The 18,224-nt window shown below is 48.4% G+C and overlaps 1 protein-coding gene across 4 annotated transcripts in view; it reads right to left on the bottom strand.

Annotated features, from left to right (window-relative positions):
* MYH11 (myosin heavy chain 11) overlaps window positions 1-18,224 on the bottom strand; it is a 285,530-nt gene that overhangs the window by 31,828 nt on the left and 235,478 nt on the right. For all 4 annotated transcript variants that reach the window (XM_086941438.1, XM_086941439.1, XM_086941437.1 and 1 more), the window contains 2 exons: window positions 11,336-11,548; window positions 3,703-3,864 (listed from right to left, as the gene is read on the bottom strand). In XM_086941438.1, coding sequence (XP_086797564.1) covers window positions 3,703-3,864; window positions 11,336-11,548 — 375 coding nt within the window. The remainder of the gene's footprint in view (window positions 1-3,702; window positions 3,865-11,335; window positions 11,549-18,224) is intronic.

Below are 18,224 nucleotides of genomic sequence, written 5' to 3'. Positions count from 1 at the left end.
AAATTTCCAGCTAACTATAACTGGTGTGAAACCTATGGTTTTTTCAGTGAATTTCATAGGTTTTTTAAATGCTAATTCCTAACTATAACTGGTGTGAAACCTATGGTTTTTTCAGTGAATTTCATAGGTTTTTTTAATGCTAATTCCTTTGTATATCGAGTTTCTAACCTTTTTTTTTTACAATTTGCTGTTTTTTTTAAGTATTCATTTTTTTTATAATTTTTTTCTTTTGCGCTCTGGGTGCGCGCTCCTGGAAGCTTTCAGCTAAGCTCTCCTGTAAGCTTCTCCGAGAGCTCATCTGAAAGCGCACCCAGAGCGCAACTGTCGTTCGTGAAAAAAAAATATGAATGAAAAGTTAATAATAATGCAAAACATTTCGTACCATACAAATAAAATTTGTTTTTTTTAATATTGAAAATGATTATGCATTTCTATTAAAGATTGATGACGTCACTTCAGCGCACAACGTACGTGCCCTCGGAAGCGCCTACGTGCGCGGCTCCTAAACGCACGCAAAAGCGCCTACGATCGCGCCACGTGTGCGCCCCGGAAGCGCCTACGATCGCGCCACGTGTGCGCCCCGGAAGCGCCTACGATCGCGCAGCGTAAACGCACCCGGAAGTGCACCCGAGCGCGCAGCGTAAGCGCGTCGGGTCATGTGACCCTAAAATAACACTTTTCATTGGTTGCTAACAGTTTTTTTTTACATAGAATGAAATCCCCACCCATTTCCTTCACTTCTTCTTTCACTTTTGTGACTGAAAGACCTGCCTTTTTTGCTGCTCCTTTTTTCTTGGTTCATCATGGCTGCCAGATCATCCAGCAGTGAAGATGACTTCATTGATGAAGAGCCACCTACCCCAAAGGTGAAGGGACATTTCATCTGGAAATTTTTTAAGTTTCCAGAAGGCCAGAAGAAGGTGAATGCACCAAAAGTAGAGTGCAGGATCTGCAAAAAGGTCCTGTCACGGGGTAACCCCCTAAAAAAATACTCTTTTGGCAACTTCACGATGATTCGCCATGTGGAGACCAGGCACCCCCAGAATTTTGCCCGAGAAAGTGTCAGGGCTCTGGCACAGGAGGTTCCCTCTACATCAACAGGAGGAGCAACTTCTTCTGGAAGAGACCAATCTCAGGGGCAGGTAGCAAACATCCAACCTGCATTCAACCATGGGGTCGTCAGATGCAGATACTGCAATCAACTCCTCACCTATGGGGAGCAAAGTGTCCTGCTCATGGTTCGGGCATTAGAGAACCATCACTGCTCTTCCCACCCCTAATTTTTTTCTTTTCTTTTTGCTCCTGTTGAGCAGTTTCTATTCCCTGTTTTTGTTCCTCTTCAGTTAAAAGAAGAAAACCAAAAGTTCTTTTCAGAACTACCTCCAATTCTCATCAAAGAGCTATAATCTTAAAAAATGAAGAGTAAGTGAAATATAGTGCATTGATAATTGAAAGGAGAATGAGTAAGAAAGAACAGAAAGGTATGAGAGGTGAAAGGAAGTGAAGTAGGAGGACTGAAAGAAGGTGAGTGTTAGAAAAGAAATTTATGACACAGTGAATAAACTGGAGGCCTCATTTCTGAAAAGTGACGCATCGCTACGTGAAAATAGCGATGCGTCACTTATCTGGACGCACTCCTTATGACATTCCACATATGTCATATTTAATATATGACTAATCAATTCGCAAGGAGTTACAGATATGTCAGTATTTCTGACATATCTCTAAACACAAAAGTAACGCATTGCAGGAGTGCGTCACAAAAGTGACGCAACTCCAGTAATGTGTCCTTTCACATGGAAAAAGCACCATGTGAAAGGTTTGCTGAGAAGCAGGCGCAAGATTTTGGCGCAACTGCATCCTAAAAGTGACGCACTGCGTCATTATTAGCAAGCTTTTTGCAAGGAACACCCCCTCTGCATGCATTATACCTGACACTATTTTTTAAAAAGTGACGCATCTAGGTACATGGGTCACTTTTTAAAACTCTGCGCCATATTGTATCTGCATCAGGTATAATGTATGCAGAGGGGGCAATCCCTCGCAAAAAGCTTGGTAATAACAACGTACTGAAATCTATGAGATTTCCCTGCGTCATTTTTTGGATGCTATTGCGTCAAAATTTTGCGCCGGCCTCGCATCACTTTTATGTTTACACATATGTCAGAAATACTGACGTATCTGTAACTCCTTGCAACATGATTCGTCATACATTAAATATGACACATCTGGAATGTCATAAGGACTGTGTACAGAAAAGTGACGCATCACACCAACAGTGTAATAAAATGTGCCTCGTTGCACTATATTTAAAGGATGCAACAGCATCCTAAAAGTGACGCAGTGAAATCTCAAACATTTCACTGCGTCGCTATTACAAAGCTTTTTGTGGGGGAACACCCCCTCTGCATACATTATACCTGACGCTATTTTTAAAAAGTGACGCATCTAGGTACATGGGTCACTTTTTAAAACTCTGCGCCATATTGTATCTGCAACATGATTCGTCATACATTAAATATGACACATCTGGAACGTCATAAGGAGTGCGCACAGAAAAGTGACGCATAACACCAGCAGTGTAATAAAATGTACCTCGTTGCACTATATTTAAAAAGTGACGCATCTAGATAGATGCGTCACTTTTTGAATATTGCATAACAATGCGCATTTTTTTACACCGCTGGTGCGTCACAAAAATTGACGCACAGGAAGCGCAAAACTAACAGCGCAAGGCCTTCATAAATATAGTCCTGGATTTAGGGGGTCAGAGGGGGTCTACTCTTCCCCCTTATGATCCAATCAGCTTCCTGCGCGCAAGTCGCTCGTCGCGCCTGGAGCGCTCTCCCGTGCGCGCACGGGAGAGCGCATATGCCCGCGCAAAACGAAAAAAAATTTTTAATGCCCTGCAGGACCCTATTTTAGTCCCTACATCAAACCTAGGGGGTCAGAGGGGGTCTACTCTTCCCCCTTATGGTCATTTGCCCCTTTTTTTTTCAAACCCCTTCTGTCTCGATTTTACCGAGACACAAGATGGCGGCCGCTCCGCACTGTTTAGAATGTTTACAGACAACTGAGATCCAATCAGCTTCCTGCGCGCAAGTCGCGTGTCGCGCCAGGAGCGCACTCCCGTGCGCGCACGGGAGCGCGGCTATAGATATATATATTTTTTTGAACCTTAATTACTTAAAATCCACTGGAGCACATATCTTGAGACATAGCAAAGGCACATCGGGCTACCAGTCCCTACAATTTTGCCAAGTTTGGTGGAAATCCATTCAGCCGTTCGGGCTAAAAGTGAAATCGACCGCCCTATGGAAATTAACATGGGGAAAACGCGTTTTGGGACCCCCCTTTTATCTCGGCCCCCGCTTGACGAATCCCCCCCAAACTTTCAGGGAAGGACCGGACCGCCATGAGACCATTTTCCTGAAAATTTCAGGCAGATTCGTCAACCGGCGCCAAAGTTATTCAAAATAGAATGTTGAGATTTAACATTGAAAATTATCCTAACTATAACTACCTACTGGCGACCGCCAGTAGGTAATATATATATATATATATATATATATATATATATATATATATATATATATATATATATATATATATATATATATATATATATATATATATATATACACTGCTGTGCTGAAACCACATTACATTAGATTGGTATGAAAAGAAATCACAATCCCAAACCTGCAGTTTCTTCAGTTGCTTGATGGCTTCATCCCGACTCTTGTTGGACGAGTCCAATTGCCCTTCCAGATCCTTCAAGTCAACCTCGAGCTTCTTCTTGGCTGCAGCAGCGATGGTACGTTGCTTTCGCTCATCATCCAGTTCAGTCTCATACTCATTAACCTAAACCAACAGAGCCATTTTAATTTCTCTATATTCCATTCAAAACACCAGGTTGTGCGCTTCGGAGCATGATTTAACAGTAATGAAGTGATCAGTTAAAACTAATTTCAGGGGTCAAAAAGAAGAAAGATCAATGGAAATTTTCATTAGAAGATCCACACAAAAGTGCTTCCTATAAAGGGAGTACATGTCCCTTGAATACATTGGACAATGTATGTAAAACTTTGAATTCTCCCAATGCTTTTCTAAAGAGATCCATCCCTTTCCATTTAAGGTCTGCTTTGATCAGGTGGTAAATAAAAGCAGGGGAGGCCTGTGAGGAGAAGGAAGCAGAAAGAGCCGGCGTCGATGGCGGACGCGTGAGCCCTCGGCTCCTTGCAAAGCTCCAGAATTATCCTGCTTAAATATCCTTACTAAGCTCGATTTGGCTATAACTGGCAAGGGACTATCTGCTGGCACCCCGGGCGACTTTTGAAGGTCCCGTCGACTGGGTACGGAGCGCAATTTGCTATACATCCTGGTGCGTTGTGACTGGGGACTTGCTCGGAGCGGACTAGGCCGTGAGCAGCGGACTATCCTAGTGAGGAGGCCGGGCGACGTCACCATACGTGCGGCCACAACGTCGGCGATCACCGCACGCTGTGCGAGCAGAGACATATCTGGCACGGGCACTGGTGGGTGAAGCCCTCTACCTTCCTGCACGGCACTGCCCTGGTGGGTGAGGGGACTGGAGAAGCAGTGGAGCAGCGGAACACCTGCACTGCGGAGCCTAGCCACGTGGTGCGGCGACATCGGACCCAGCGTAGCTGCCTTGCTCGCCTGCACAGAGCACGGGAGATTTCGCCTTCTGCGGAGAGACTGAGCATTTGGGACGACTGTACAGGACCGGCTCCCAATTGGCACTGAGCCGCTCTGGGGACCGCCGGCGGTGAGGCGCTGCCGGCCATTGTAGCCGCCATTTTCTTCGCCTAGGCCACCTGACTGCAAGCGCCGAGGTTCCGGGAGCGGAGGTGGATTCCTGTTCGGCCTGTGCGGCGCACTTCCAGGCACGGTCTTGCCACGAGCTGTGCATAAGATGGGGAAAAACGACGCGAACCAGGGGAAGCTCTCCTTTGAACGGCGCCGTCCGAAAGGTTCGGAGGCTTCGGCACCGGACTCATCACCGAAGGGCGCGGCAGCAGCGCCGGCCCAAGCTCCGACGGAGCTCAGGGACATGTTGGCAGCCATGGAGAAAGGTATCCAGGAAAGTATTGCTGCGGTGGGCACCAAAATAGACGCTCTGTCGTACAGAATGGACCGCATGGCAGAGCGCGTGGACAAACATGCGGAGCGCCTTGACATGGCGGAGCGCCGGCTCACGGAGGCCGAGGAAGCCCAGATGGAATGGGACAAGGAGCGCAAGCAATTCGACAGACTCCTGACCGTCATCAGGGACAAGACGGAGGACCTGGAAGCACGTTCCAGCAGATCCAACCTACGAATTACGGGAGTGGCGGAATCCACGCAAACGGGGAAAATGGAACTGTATGTTGAGAAACTCCTGAAAGCACTCCTGGGAGAGGAAGTTTTTTCCCCCATGTTCATCGTGGAACGCGCCCACCGCACGCTAGGCCCGCAGCCCCAGCCTGGCTTGCCACCTCGCCCCATAATCGCGAAATTGCTCAACTACCGCGACCGGGACACGGCCCTGAGAGTGGCGCGAGAGAAGGGCAACCTCCAGCATGAGGGCATGAATATCTCCCTCTACCCGGACTTTACAGCCAAAGTGCAAGAGGAACGGCGTCAGTTCGCGCCGTACAAGAAGCAACTCAGAGCGCTAGGCCTGGACTACGCCATGTTGTACCCAGCCAAGCTTCGGATCAACACTGGAGGGAAGTCGTACTTCTTCACGGACCCGAAGGAACTGCACAAGTCCCTTAAAACCTGGATGCGGGAGAGGAAAGAGAACCGGAGTAGCCGGGAGGACGAGGAGGAGGTATCCCTGGAGGAACAGTACTGAATGGCGGCCGAGGATGGGATCGACCCTAAACACGTGAACCAGGTCACGGTCCCGGACATTGGGGACACCCCGACCTAGAGATAGCACCTGATCCACGCAGTTGGGACGGACAACCTGGTTACCCTATGGTGCTGGTAAGGGGGTATGTCCTCGCGGCAATGTACACTGAGCCGGGGTAGTTGGACACCGGGGTGCTGAGTGACACTTTTAATCCAGCCTTGAGCACTGACATTTGCATGGAGCTGAGGGGGAGCAGAACTCGCAAACTTTTGACACAGTTAGGGGTGAACTGCATTGGTGCGCTCTGCCCTCGAGCTTTTGGTTGGGTTTTTTTGTTCACTGTGAGGTGGGTGTCGGACTATTTGACACCACACCGATCGGGGATTCATGAGGGGGGTGTGTGGGATCTGCCTGGCCAGGTTGGGGAAGGTCGGCTGTGGGTGGGTCACTGTTCTTGGGGTGGGTACCGTTCTTGGGGAGGGGAGAGGGGTTGTTTGGTTGGGACTGGTGGCGGGGTTTGCCGATGATGTGTGTGTACTGAAATGCTTTGCTGTCCTTGTCTGCGAGCGCCGAAAAACGAACATGGGTGGGGGTGTCCTACTGTGTCCTGCTTTATCCCATTACTTGGTCCACGCTTTGATCTCGCCTAACACTGGCTGATACCACACCGACTTTGCATGCACACGGCCGCAATGGGCTGAATTTAATGACGTGGAATGTGCGGGGACTGAATGACTTCCGCAAAGTACGGAAAGTTCTCCACTACCTTCACAGACACCACGTTGACATAGCTCTACTGCAGGAGACACACCTACCACTCTCCAGCAGAATGCTCAGGTCCAGGGGGCTATCGGGGAACACTGTGGCGGCGGGCTTCACGACACATGCCCGAGGGGTGTTAATTTGGGTTAACCCGAAGTCACAGCTGCAGCTCACTCCGGTACACTCAGATCCGGGCGGTAGATATGTACTGGCGAGATGTGTGGGTAAGGGGTTGGACATGCTGCTGGTGAACGTCTACGGCCCGAACTATGACCACCCTGAATTCTACAAGACCCTGGCAGCTATTGCAAGAACACACACACAACCTTGGGTACTCTGGGGCGGGGACTTTAATTTTGTGTTTGATCCGTCACTAGACCGCTCTGCGGGCCCTGCCCGCAGGCCTGTTGCCTCGGCTACGTACATGGCAGCTGAGATGGTCAAATCTGACTTATTGGACGTCTGGAGGGAAAAACATCCGAGGGCGGGTGGGTTTACGCACTACTCTGCATTTCACGACATTCACACCAGGATTGATTACTGGCTGGCAACTCCCCTGGTACTTAATAATATACACACATGCACAGTCCTCCCTCGCACGCTTTCTGATCACGCTCCTATCCTCCTTCACCTCACAACTCCCAGGAAGGGGATCCCGGCCTTCACATGGCGGTTCCCGCCTTTTGCACTGCTAGACGAGGCCTTCAGGGGGGAGCTGGCGGAGGCCATAGAACAGTTCTTTACTGAAAATGTAGGCACAGTGGAGGATTTCTTCACGGTGTGGGAGGCATTCAAGGTGTACATCAGGGGGGTGGCCATATCGAAACATTCTGGTGTGTTGAGATCCATACGTAGGGACCTCACCACCCTGGAGGCGAAGATGGCTGGTTTGGAGGCGGAACAGCTACGGCTGGGCAGCACAACCGGAGCCGAGGCCCTGTCCCAACTCCTGTCTGAGTTTCAAGCGCTAGCGGATAGAGAGGTCCTTTATATGGGCAAATACGCCACGGCGAGACAATATGGGGAGGGTGAGAGGCCTGGAGCGCTCCTTGCACGTATGGCTCGTAACACCAGACGGCCATTGGTAGTAGAGGGCCTGAAGACTCCGGAAGGGGACACGGTGACTGACGAGGAGCAGATCCTCCAAACATTCAGGAGTTACTATGCGGAACTATACCGTACGAAAACACGGGGTGTGGAGGGTGAGATGGAGGACTACCTAGACCATTTAGCCATGCCGTTCCTCAAGAATTCGGACAGGGAATTCTTAATGGCGCCCTTCCACCAGGATGAGATATTAGAGGCGCTGGCGAGCATGCGCTCGTGTAGCGCGCCGGGTTCGGACGGTCTTACGGTCGAGTTCTATAAGACATTTAAGGACCTACTGTTGCCACACTTAATCACACTGTTTGATGCCATTTGCGAGAACGGGGAAATGCCGACCACCATGCGCGAGGCGCTGCTTATCACCATCCCCAAGCCCGGTAAACCCCCCGATCTCTGCGGCTCGTACAGGCCCCTTAGTCTACTAAATGTAGACGCTAAAATCTATGCAAAAGTCCTAGCTACTCGTCTGGCCCTATTAGTACCTGGACTGGTCGCCCCGGAGCAGTCCGGGTTTGTCCCAAGCAGGAATCTGACCTACAATATCAGAACAGTGTTGAGCGTGATGCAGCATATAAAGCAGGAAAACAGCGCATTGGCGATATTTTTAGACATGGAGAAGGCGTTCGACTCGGTTGAATGGCCCTTCATGGTTCGGGTGTTGCGCAAGTTGGGACTGGGCGAACAGTTCCTTCAGCAGGTTGGTGCGCTGTACCATCGTCCCTTCGCTAGGCTCCGCCTGGGAGACAGGGTAACGGACCCGATAGACATAAGCAGAGGCACCCGACAGGGCTGCCCTCTGTCGCCGCTACTCTACGCTCTGGTGGCGGAACCCCTGGCGTGCGCCATGCGGGAGTACCACAGCCTGGAGGGGGTTAGCTTCCCCACGTACAAGATAGGGATTTCAACCTACGCAGACGACACGCTGCTGTATGTTAGAGAACCGGAAGTCAATTTGCCTGCGGTCCTCCGAGAAGTGGTCCGATTTGGCTCACTATCGGGCCTGAAAGTGAATTGGGACAAGTCGATCGCGTTCCCGCTCACTCCGGTGACGCGGCAATTCGACATGGACTACCCACTGCAATGGACAGCTGACTCAGTTCGCTACCTGGGCATCCAACTTCACTCGGACCCGGAAGTCCTTGTTCGAGATAATTACGGAGTTGCCTATACCAAACTAGTGGACGATGTGGATCAGTGGATTCGTCTCCCACTCTCCCTCTCGGGTAGGGTTGCACTGATGAAAATGGTGGTGCTCCCCCGGTTCTTATTCCTCTTTCTGAATTTGCCGGTGGTTTTAACTAAGACCTTCTTTCGACAACTCACCTCGGTATTGGTGAAACTGGCTTGGGGGGGGAAACAGCCTCGGGTTAGTTGGAAAACTCTGACCCTACCCTGCGAAATGGGGGGACTGGGAGCGCCGGACCTAGAACGGTATTACAGAGTCGCCCAGGCGTCGCACTTATACTCCTGGGTACACGGTGACTCGCGGATCCCGCACCTTCTACTGGAACGGCTGTTCGCAGCTCCGCTCCCTCTACCTGCCACAGTCTGCTTGCCTACGGACCGCGCGACTGGACGAATGGTCTCGCTGAAAGCGACCAACCACGCCTGGAATTGCCTGGTGCGCGCGCGGGGCTGTACACTACTTTACTCCCCACTGTTACCGGTGGAGTGGGCCCTTTGGCTCGATCCGCTCGGCGAGAAGGGAGTAATCAAAGCGCTGTGCTCTCTTGGCGTTACCAAGATGGAACACCTATTTGAGGGAGGCGTACTCAGAACCTGGGACCAGCTACCAGTCGCCGGGGCGGGACACACTCTTTTACGAAAATTCCAATACCATAGACTCCGCTCGGCCTTTCGTGAACTACTGGGGCCAGGGTTGGAGGAACCTGAAGAGATCCCGGAACTGACTTATATACTGAAGTCCACCTCTGCGGCGAAACTCATCACACAGCTTAACAAGCTTGGAGTGACACAGCAGCATCTGCAACCGTCGAAGGCCAGGGAGGCCTGGCAGGTAGACCTACAAACTCCCATAGACGACGGAATGTGGCGCTACTGCTGCACAAGCACGCGCAGGATTTCTCTGAACGGTCGGCATCGCCTGGTGCATTTCAAATATTTACAACGCGTGTATTACACCCCTGCTCGCCTGCACCGCTATGGCCTTCGCACATCGGCCGAGTGCGAGCGCTGCCGGACTCCGACAGCTGATTTTTTCCATCTAGCTTGGCTGTGCCCTGGAGTGCAGGCATTCTGGGCTGAGGTCTTTACGGAACTTGAGCAAATACTAGGGGAGCCATTGACTCGAGCCCCTGCTTTGGCGCTACTCGGTTACTCGAAACCGCTGGCCCCGGGACTGCGTCGTTTGGTGGACCTGGCGCTGCTCCTGGCCAGGCGAGTGGTGGCGACATGCTGGATGAGGGGGCCCCTCCCCACCAAAGCCGCATGGCTAAGGGACCTGCAGTACTGTTGCACCCAGACGGAACTGTATAGCGACCTCCTTCCGCCCAGAAGCAGGCCTAAGAATTTTTGGGACCTCTACAAAGAGTACAAGCAGAGAAGTGAAGAAGTAGACTCTGACTCCGCTGAGGAGGTGGAACTGCTAGACAGGGTAGTTGAGATCGAAGCCCATACTGAAATCGGGGACACGGGGGAGGTGGGAAGGGGGAGGTCCCTTGCTGACTGAGGGTAGCTGTAAGTGCATGTTGACGAGCTGCTGATGGGTAGCTATACTAGAGTAGGTTTGTGGAGGGGACGAGGTGGGGGCACGGGGTAGGGACACTTGGGAGGTAGCATAGTCGGGATGGATTAGACAGGCGCACAGTCACACACACGCGGGCGGGGGGGGGTTGTTGGGATTGTTTAAATTTCTTGTTAGGGTAAACTGGACGTTGGATCGCACTCCAGCTAATGGACAAACGGATTGCCAGTTGGCACACCACCGCAGAACACTACTTGCATCGGGAGTACTTGCTTGACACTGATGCACTACTTCCTTCCTACTTTGCCGCCAGGCCTCCGGGATGCTGGCACTAAGGCTGTGTACTATTGACATCTACTTGACTTTGTGTATCTGGTGCCGCATGCGATGTTTACTGATGCTCATGTGATAATGCTGGTGTTGTCGATGGCTTGGCTGTCAATAAAGATCTGTTTTAATAAAAAAAAAAAAAGAAGGAAGCAGAAATGGAAACGGAATCAGGAGCAGGAAGCTTCAGCCAGTGAGGTGGAGCATTCAGTGGCATAGGATGGGGTCGGGTGTGTGGGCCAGGGTAAACTTGCATCCTGCACCTCATGCGATCTCATTGCTACCTGTCAAAGTGGGCCGGGTGTTCCTGCACCCGGGAAATCCCGGTATTAGAAACATGGACCAGTTACAAGCAGGTGGAGCACTCTCCTACAGGGGTACACGCTCTGGCCAACTTGTAATTGTTGCTACTGAGGTAGAGTTTACAACCATCTGTCCACCTGCTCTTGAACCTCTCATCTATGACAATCAATATGCTTACAGACTTTGTGGTGGTAATGCAAATACTACTGAAAGAAAAAACTAAAAATGATTCCTGTGACATCTCAGAGTACCCCAATTTATAAACTTACCTGTTTCACAAGCTGCCTCCTCTTCTCCTCATTCTGTTCATCTCTGCCTTGCAAATCACGCTCAAACTGGGCTTTCAGCGCCTGCATGTTGACCTCGAGCCGCAGCTTGGCGTCTTCCGTGGCTTGGAGCTCGTCCTCCAGCTCTTCCAACTGCGTCTTCATCTCCTCCACCTGCTGCTCCAAGCCTCGCTTTGACTTCTCCAGATCATGAACCTTGAGCACATGATAAGTGAAATCATTATTATAAGAGGACTGTCACTTCCTTAAGGGAAATATATGATACACTATATTTTCCTTGCTAAATGGAGAAAAAGAACAATTAGACCTGGATCCTGAGCAAGTGGGACTACAGGGTGGTATTTACAGCACCTGGTAAAAAACACATTACCTCACGAGTGTGATAGTCACCCAGTCTGGCTCATACCTCATGTTCTGAATTTTACTAGTTAAAACGTTATTTAACATGCTGATTCAGTATTTATCACACCCAACTCTGCATGCTTTGTCTTATCTTTGCACATCCCACCAATACATTTTGGTAGGTTTGACAACAAAGTTGACACTAAAAATAGAGTTCATAGAAAAGCCTTGAGGAGGTCATTTAAGCAGCCCACCAGCCTTCCAGGTTAACGTAAGATATGGCTGCTATGCTCAAGAGGAAGGACTGCGTACCATATTTAGAAATCCCTACTAGGCAGGTAGAGATCTCTGTGCCATCACCGGAGTCCTGGCTGTGCTAAAGGTACTACCGCTTATACAAGTGGGTTACCTGTTTGGTGCTCTTCTTGTCAAAGTTTTTATGTACTCAAGAAACAAACTCTAAAAGTAGAAGTTTTTTCTTAAAAACAAAAAAAACAATAATCCTGAAAAAATGGAGCTTTCTTTCACATGGGGGCCACTATGGGATTTCCCTACCCTGGACCGCCTGGTCTAGGTAGGGGAAATTGTGGGGGTCTAGCCTTAACAGGGAAGTGTGACCGACAGTCTGACTAATGTACCATCTGGCATATGGACAGAAAGATCATAGGATTATGGCTGTGGAGCTACTAGGGCTATGCTGGTATAAACACAGCACTACTCCTAGTTCTAATTAAAGACTGTTAATGAGACCCTTAGTTCAGCCGAAAATCCGAGAATCTGCGGACCGCTAGTGTTTTTTTTACAAACTGTAGAACTGCAAGTATTTTTCAGAGGAATAGGATGGTATCTTCTGGATGTACACCTGAAGAACATATACTAAAATTATATGGACCGTGCCCATGGAGAGACTCTGCAAACGGTGAGGCAGATTTTGTGGGAGATTAACACTTATCTGTATGAGAGTGGAGTGAAGGATTCATGTGCTAAAATCTCATTGACTTTTCATTTATTTCATTCTCTTCGGGTTATACATCAGCACAATATTTCTTTGATATTGGAAAGTTGTAGACAGAGTGCATGTTGCGTTATATGCACTTCAGTTTGTTATAGGTTAATTTCATTCAATATCTAAAGTGTTCATTTAATTCTTAAAATTGACTGTCTTTATGTACTCCTCGAAGGAGGTAGCTGAGAGTGTAAAGACAAGATGGGCCAGAAAAGGCAGAGATAAAAGAGGGATTTCTTAAATCTATGCATAGGAGATGGAGCATAGATTCAAGTTGCGTTAGATCCTCAAATTGATCATCATAATTAGAAGCCTGTTATGTCTCTGTTTAGTGTATAAAAGTTTCATGGAGTTAGGTTATTATATAGTTATGAGGGATGGACTTCAGTGCTGGGACGGTGTACAGATGGGTATTCCTGCCCCAAGTGTCTCAACTATATGTGACACTGGCATCCTGGCTTTTTGTTGGACTAGCTAACAAGCCAATCTAACATGTGCCCTGAGGCATAGGCGTGTTCATGGCAAACGTCCTGGTGTAGAACCTGTTCTGTGATCTGGAGGGGCACACCAAGCGTGCCCTCTTGTGGTGGCATAGAACTATTGTCCAGTCCTGGATTGTTGACATAAAGGGGTGGTGGCAGTGCACTGATTTCTAAGGATTAATAGCCCTTGTAAAATGTCCACTCCAACGTAACTCTTGCACTGACATCCTATCTGCCTGTCAAATGCATGCCTATCTGTGTATGTCTGCCGCAAAGTGTTGAGTGCATGTGGACCATCCATGACCAGTGGGAGCCATTGTGGGAAGCCCCTAGTTTAGCAGCGTCCCCATACAGTGGAAGTGCATTGACAGCATTTCTGATGCCAAGAGGTTGGAGACCCAGACAATTGTGTGAGAGAGAAAGGATACAGGACTGCCCATAGAAATTCTACGAGGACCTTTTAGCAAAGGATTGCTGATTAGATTTTCCTGAGCATTGCTGTTTGGTGGATGGTAGAGGTGCCAAAGGTGGAGACGTCTCTAGGAAAGATCCTCCCTTTTGACCTTCCAAGGTTGCTACCTCAGGAAGGCTGGAGACAGCCAGGTATAGAGCCGTTATATGTGATTACGCTTATGTTCCAGAAACTGCTACTTGGAGTGGGCATTATCACTACCTGCTTTGACAGCCATCACCTTGCACAGAGGCTGGGCCTGTACCACAACCAGAAAATGACATTTGAAAGCACACTCTTCCAAACTCTTGTGCTGTGGATTAATGTCCCCTGTCTGGAAAATGAGTATATAAGTTGGCCCCAGACGATTCCCGTTCTAGGATGCTTCACTGAACAGGGAAAGGAGTGCTCATAGAGTACTTGAAGTGCTGATATGAGAGCAGGGGATTTGTCTGAATGACGGACAGTTTTCCAGAAGTGAAGGGATGTCACTTGAAGTTTTAACAAATTTGCTGGAAAAGCTGAGGATCTGCTGAGCACCTAGAAGGCTGCCTACCTGCTCAGAAAGGAAAGGAGTGTGCATGACCCTACAGCAGGGGTCTTCAAACTGTGGGGCGCGACCCCTAGGGGGGCCGTGGAGCGATGCAAAGGGGGTCGCGCCTTCACAGTGTCACTTCTGCCGTGGCCTCCAGGGCTTCAGCCCCCCTCCTCCCCCATCCTGTGTCTCAGCCCGGGCTGCTGCAGTGCAGCTCGCTCGGCTGGGCAGTGTCTGGAGTCTTATCTCCGGCCCGAGTTTTTCACAGGTCTTTAAAGACCATTAGCATATTTACATGCCTTTGTTGACTGATTACCAAAGCTTAGTTTTTTTATGGTTCCAGTACCCCCTGGGCCCCCACTCTGCCTATTCCTTACATTTGTATTTTTACACTTGCTGTAGTGTGAGAATGCATTTAATGAAAAGAAATATAAAGTTGGGTTGCCAAAAGAAACATGCCTGCTGTGTGTTGTTTAAAGATCCTGCAGAGACCTGCTCTTGACACTAAATTGAGTTATAAATAAAAAAGTATATATTAATTAGTTATGTGACTTTTCTGTCTTTATTCTCTTTAATTATTAGTCATGGATCATTGAGGCATCCCTATAACACAATTAAAAGTGCTTTCTATTTATATTTGCTGTTCTAAGTATTCACAGATAAGTGCAAAAAATACAGTTGTAGGTGACAGCTTATTTCTGGGCCATCAAAATAATGAGCTGGTAACCCTAATCGTTAGACTGGAAGTTTGTTGCAGGATCAGCACATTATTTATTTCCTCCACCCTCGAACCCTGATTAATGCCATTATAGCAATAGTTTTACCACATCGCTGCGGCGGCTTTTCCCGCTGTGTGCGGCATTTTTCAAAATACCTCGTTACATGACGAGCTGAGCTCGTCATCAACGCGGAAGGGGTTAACTTATATCTGAAACCCTACGCTTCAAGTTTGTGGGAATGCACCCTGCTTTCAGACTACTCACTTATCATTCTTGCCTCCACTTTCACGTTCACCCTGCACTCGCACTGATCACAATGCACTCGCACTGATCACAATGCACTCGCACTGATCACAATGCACTCGCACTGATCACAATGCACTCGCACTGATCACAATGCACTCGCACTGATCACAATGCACTCGCACTGATCACAATGCACTCACACTGATCACAATGCACTCACACTGATCACAATGCACTCAGACCATGCACTCGCACCATTCACCCGCTCACCCTGCTCTCACAGTGATCACTCTGCACTAAACATTTTCTTGCATTGTTCACTTTGTACATCACCCTGCAGTCACACGAGCACACTTCTCACCCTGCACTCATGTGACACTCCACTCACCTGTCCCCCCTTACTGCTCAATCTGTAGCTCACTCAAACAAGGCCATCACTAACCATGCACTAATTCGTCCCACTCTGCACTTACAGCCGAACCCAAATTCATATGGTCACCTCACTCACCCTGCAGTCACTCATTTTACCCTACTCTCACACTGTTGCATTGCTCACCGTGCAGTCACATGGGCACTCTTGTCACCCACACAGTGCAGAAGGTTAAAGTGCCTGGTACAAAGAAGATGTACCATGCACATCACAGAACTGAGTGTGAGTAAACTATGACTAGCGCTATAAAAAAATGAAATGTTTGTCAGACAGGTGCTATAGAGAGATGAGGTGTATTGTTGGTGAGTGGTAGTGAGGGAATTCATGGAGAAGGTAGAAAGACTGTTGCACCGTGTGCGACCAGTGCTTGGACAAGCCCTGGCTGGGAGTGTTAACCCCCTCCCCTACCCCCCGAAGTTCGGGTCTAATGGATCCCCTGCTTCTGCCTATTATTTACATTTGTAGTGAGCTACTGTTACCAAAAGGTGTCCTGGGGCTAATAACCATCTGCGTGCAATGTGAGAGAGGGATCCGGGGTTGGGAGAGGAGAGAAGAGAGGGATGGAAGGAAGGGGGTGAGAGGAAAGGGGCATGGGTAAACTGCTTAACTCTGCACAAGACCGCCACGGTTTGAATGCACCCTTGCTGCTTCCAGCCATGGCCAGGTGAACTTCTAATGTGGCAGCGCATATCCCTGTGGATTGGGAGGCCCTTCACAGAGGTTGACTAGACATCTTTCTGATGTTAATTGCTGTATTTTGGTTATAAACTGGTACTAATGGGGTGAAATCTTTCCTCAGTATTACTGTGTTTAAAAAAAATTCTAAATAATAAAGCAATGCTACCCCAAAATACGCAGCATCACAGAACATTATTTACATTTTCTACTCACACAGTTTAGTCAAGCCTGTCGCATAATTTGGTCCTCACCTTCCTCATAACCTAGAGATGTAGACATTTTTGTCAGGAGGGGGTCCTTACGTTTGAAAATGTTGACAAGGGAGTCTCGGCATCCAAAAGTTTGAAGACCTCTGCCCTACAGGAAGAGATACTGTCCAAGCATAAAAGCCCAGCAATGTTCCAGGTGTGTGGAACACCAATAACAAGCGTATTGTTACTGTTAGTGCAACCAGCACCGATCAAGACAGGTGAGATCACCCAGTCTCTCTTCCCGGTTATATGATGAACTGTTTGATAAAAACCCCAAGCCCCTTCATGTGGTCTGGCATATCAGCAGTGTATCCTGTGAGATGAGTGCTGCCTCTTCTCACTTTGTGATGTGGCAAAGGGCATTGCCATCATCAATCTGGCACAGAGCATAGCCTCTCAGCCTTGAGGCTGCAACTGCCTAGGACACAGCACCTGATGACCGGGCTGGCCATACTGTGCACCCCATGGGGCTCCAGAGAGGAGTGAGACTGTCCGTGGTCTAATGTCACTTTTAAGGATGCAGGTGATGTGAAACAGACGTGCCCTGCCTGGAGCTACTACAACTGTGTCCTCTGTGAAGAGGTGAAATGAGAGATGGTGTGGCACACCTAAATTCTAGTACGAGTTCAAACAAAGGTAGTCCTAAATCAAATTTATGAAGTCATTTCTGGGCACCTCAGCAATGGTCTCTTCTGGCTGGTAGAGACTCAAATTTGAAAACAAGTGGCGAGGAGGTGTGGGAAATTCCCACACTGGATCCTGTGGGTGCTCCTGCGGAGGTGGCTACCTCGATTTCTTCAACAACAAAAAATATACTCAAATTCAACAATCCAATTGACTCATCATGATTTTAATCCAAGGAGTCATATATTAATATTCATATAGACTATGATAAGATTCAATTCATTATTCATCACAGACGATTTTGAATGCCAATGTCCCTATGCATTTCGGGACAAAAGTCCCTTCATCAGGGAATAGGGTTGATCTGTGGAGGAAATAGACACTGTTTTAGGAAGGGGACTATTCCCTCAACACCAAAAAGAAAGTGACTGGAAAATAAAGTGACTAGAACATGAGATTCGCCGGTGATAAGTGGCTGAAATATCGGTTCCGATTACACATTGTCACACAAGGTATGCGCACTAATCGGGTGTTTTCTTTGGGGATTCCGACTGTCTTTTTACGTTTTTGTCTTGGTGATACACATAGTTTTCCTGTTCCACAAGTCTGTCTCTGGCCCCACCCCGGTGTTTCCTCACGTTATAGACGAACGCTTAGCACAATTTCCCACTTGCCCTCCGTTATTTTTTCCTTGCCACTTATCACCCGCGAATCTCATGTTCTAGTCACTTTATTTTCCAGTCACTTTCTTTTTGGTGTTGAGGGAAGAGTCCCCTTCCTAAAACAGTGTCTATTTCCTCCACAGATCAACCCTATCCCCTGATGAAGGGACTTTTGTCCCGAAAGGCATAGGGACATTTGCATTCAAAATTGTCTGTGATGAATAATGAATTGAATCTTATCATACAGTTTATACGAATATTAATATATGACTCCTTGGATTAAAATCTTGATGAATCAATTGGATTGTTGAATTTGAGTATATATTTTTTTGAAGAAATCGAGGTAGCCACCTCTGCAGGAGCACCCACAGGATCCAGTGTGAGAATTTCCCACACCTCCTCGCCACTCTGTGAAGAGGTAACACAGACATGAAAAAAGAGATAG

Source organism: Lissotriton vulgaris, chromosome 10 (genome assembly GCF_964263255.1).
Source record: "Lissotriton vulgaris chromosome 10, aLisVul1.2, whole genome shotgun sequence".
In the NCBI taxonomy this organism is placed as follows: domain Eukaryota; kingdom Metazoa; phylum Chordata; class Amphibia; order Caudata; family Salamandridae; genus Lissotriton; species Lissotriton vulgaris.
Note: the sequence above shows the minus strand (reverse complement) of the source record. Positions and strands in the feature narration are given on the sequence as shown.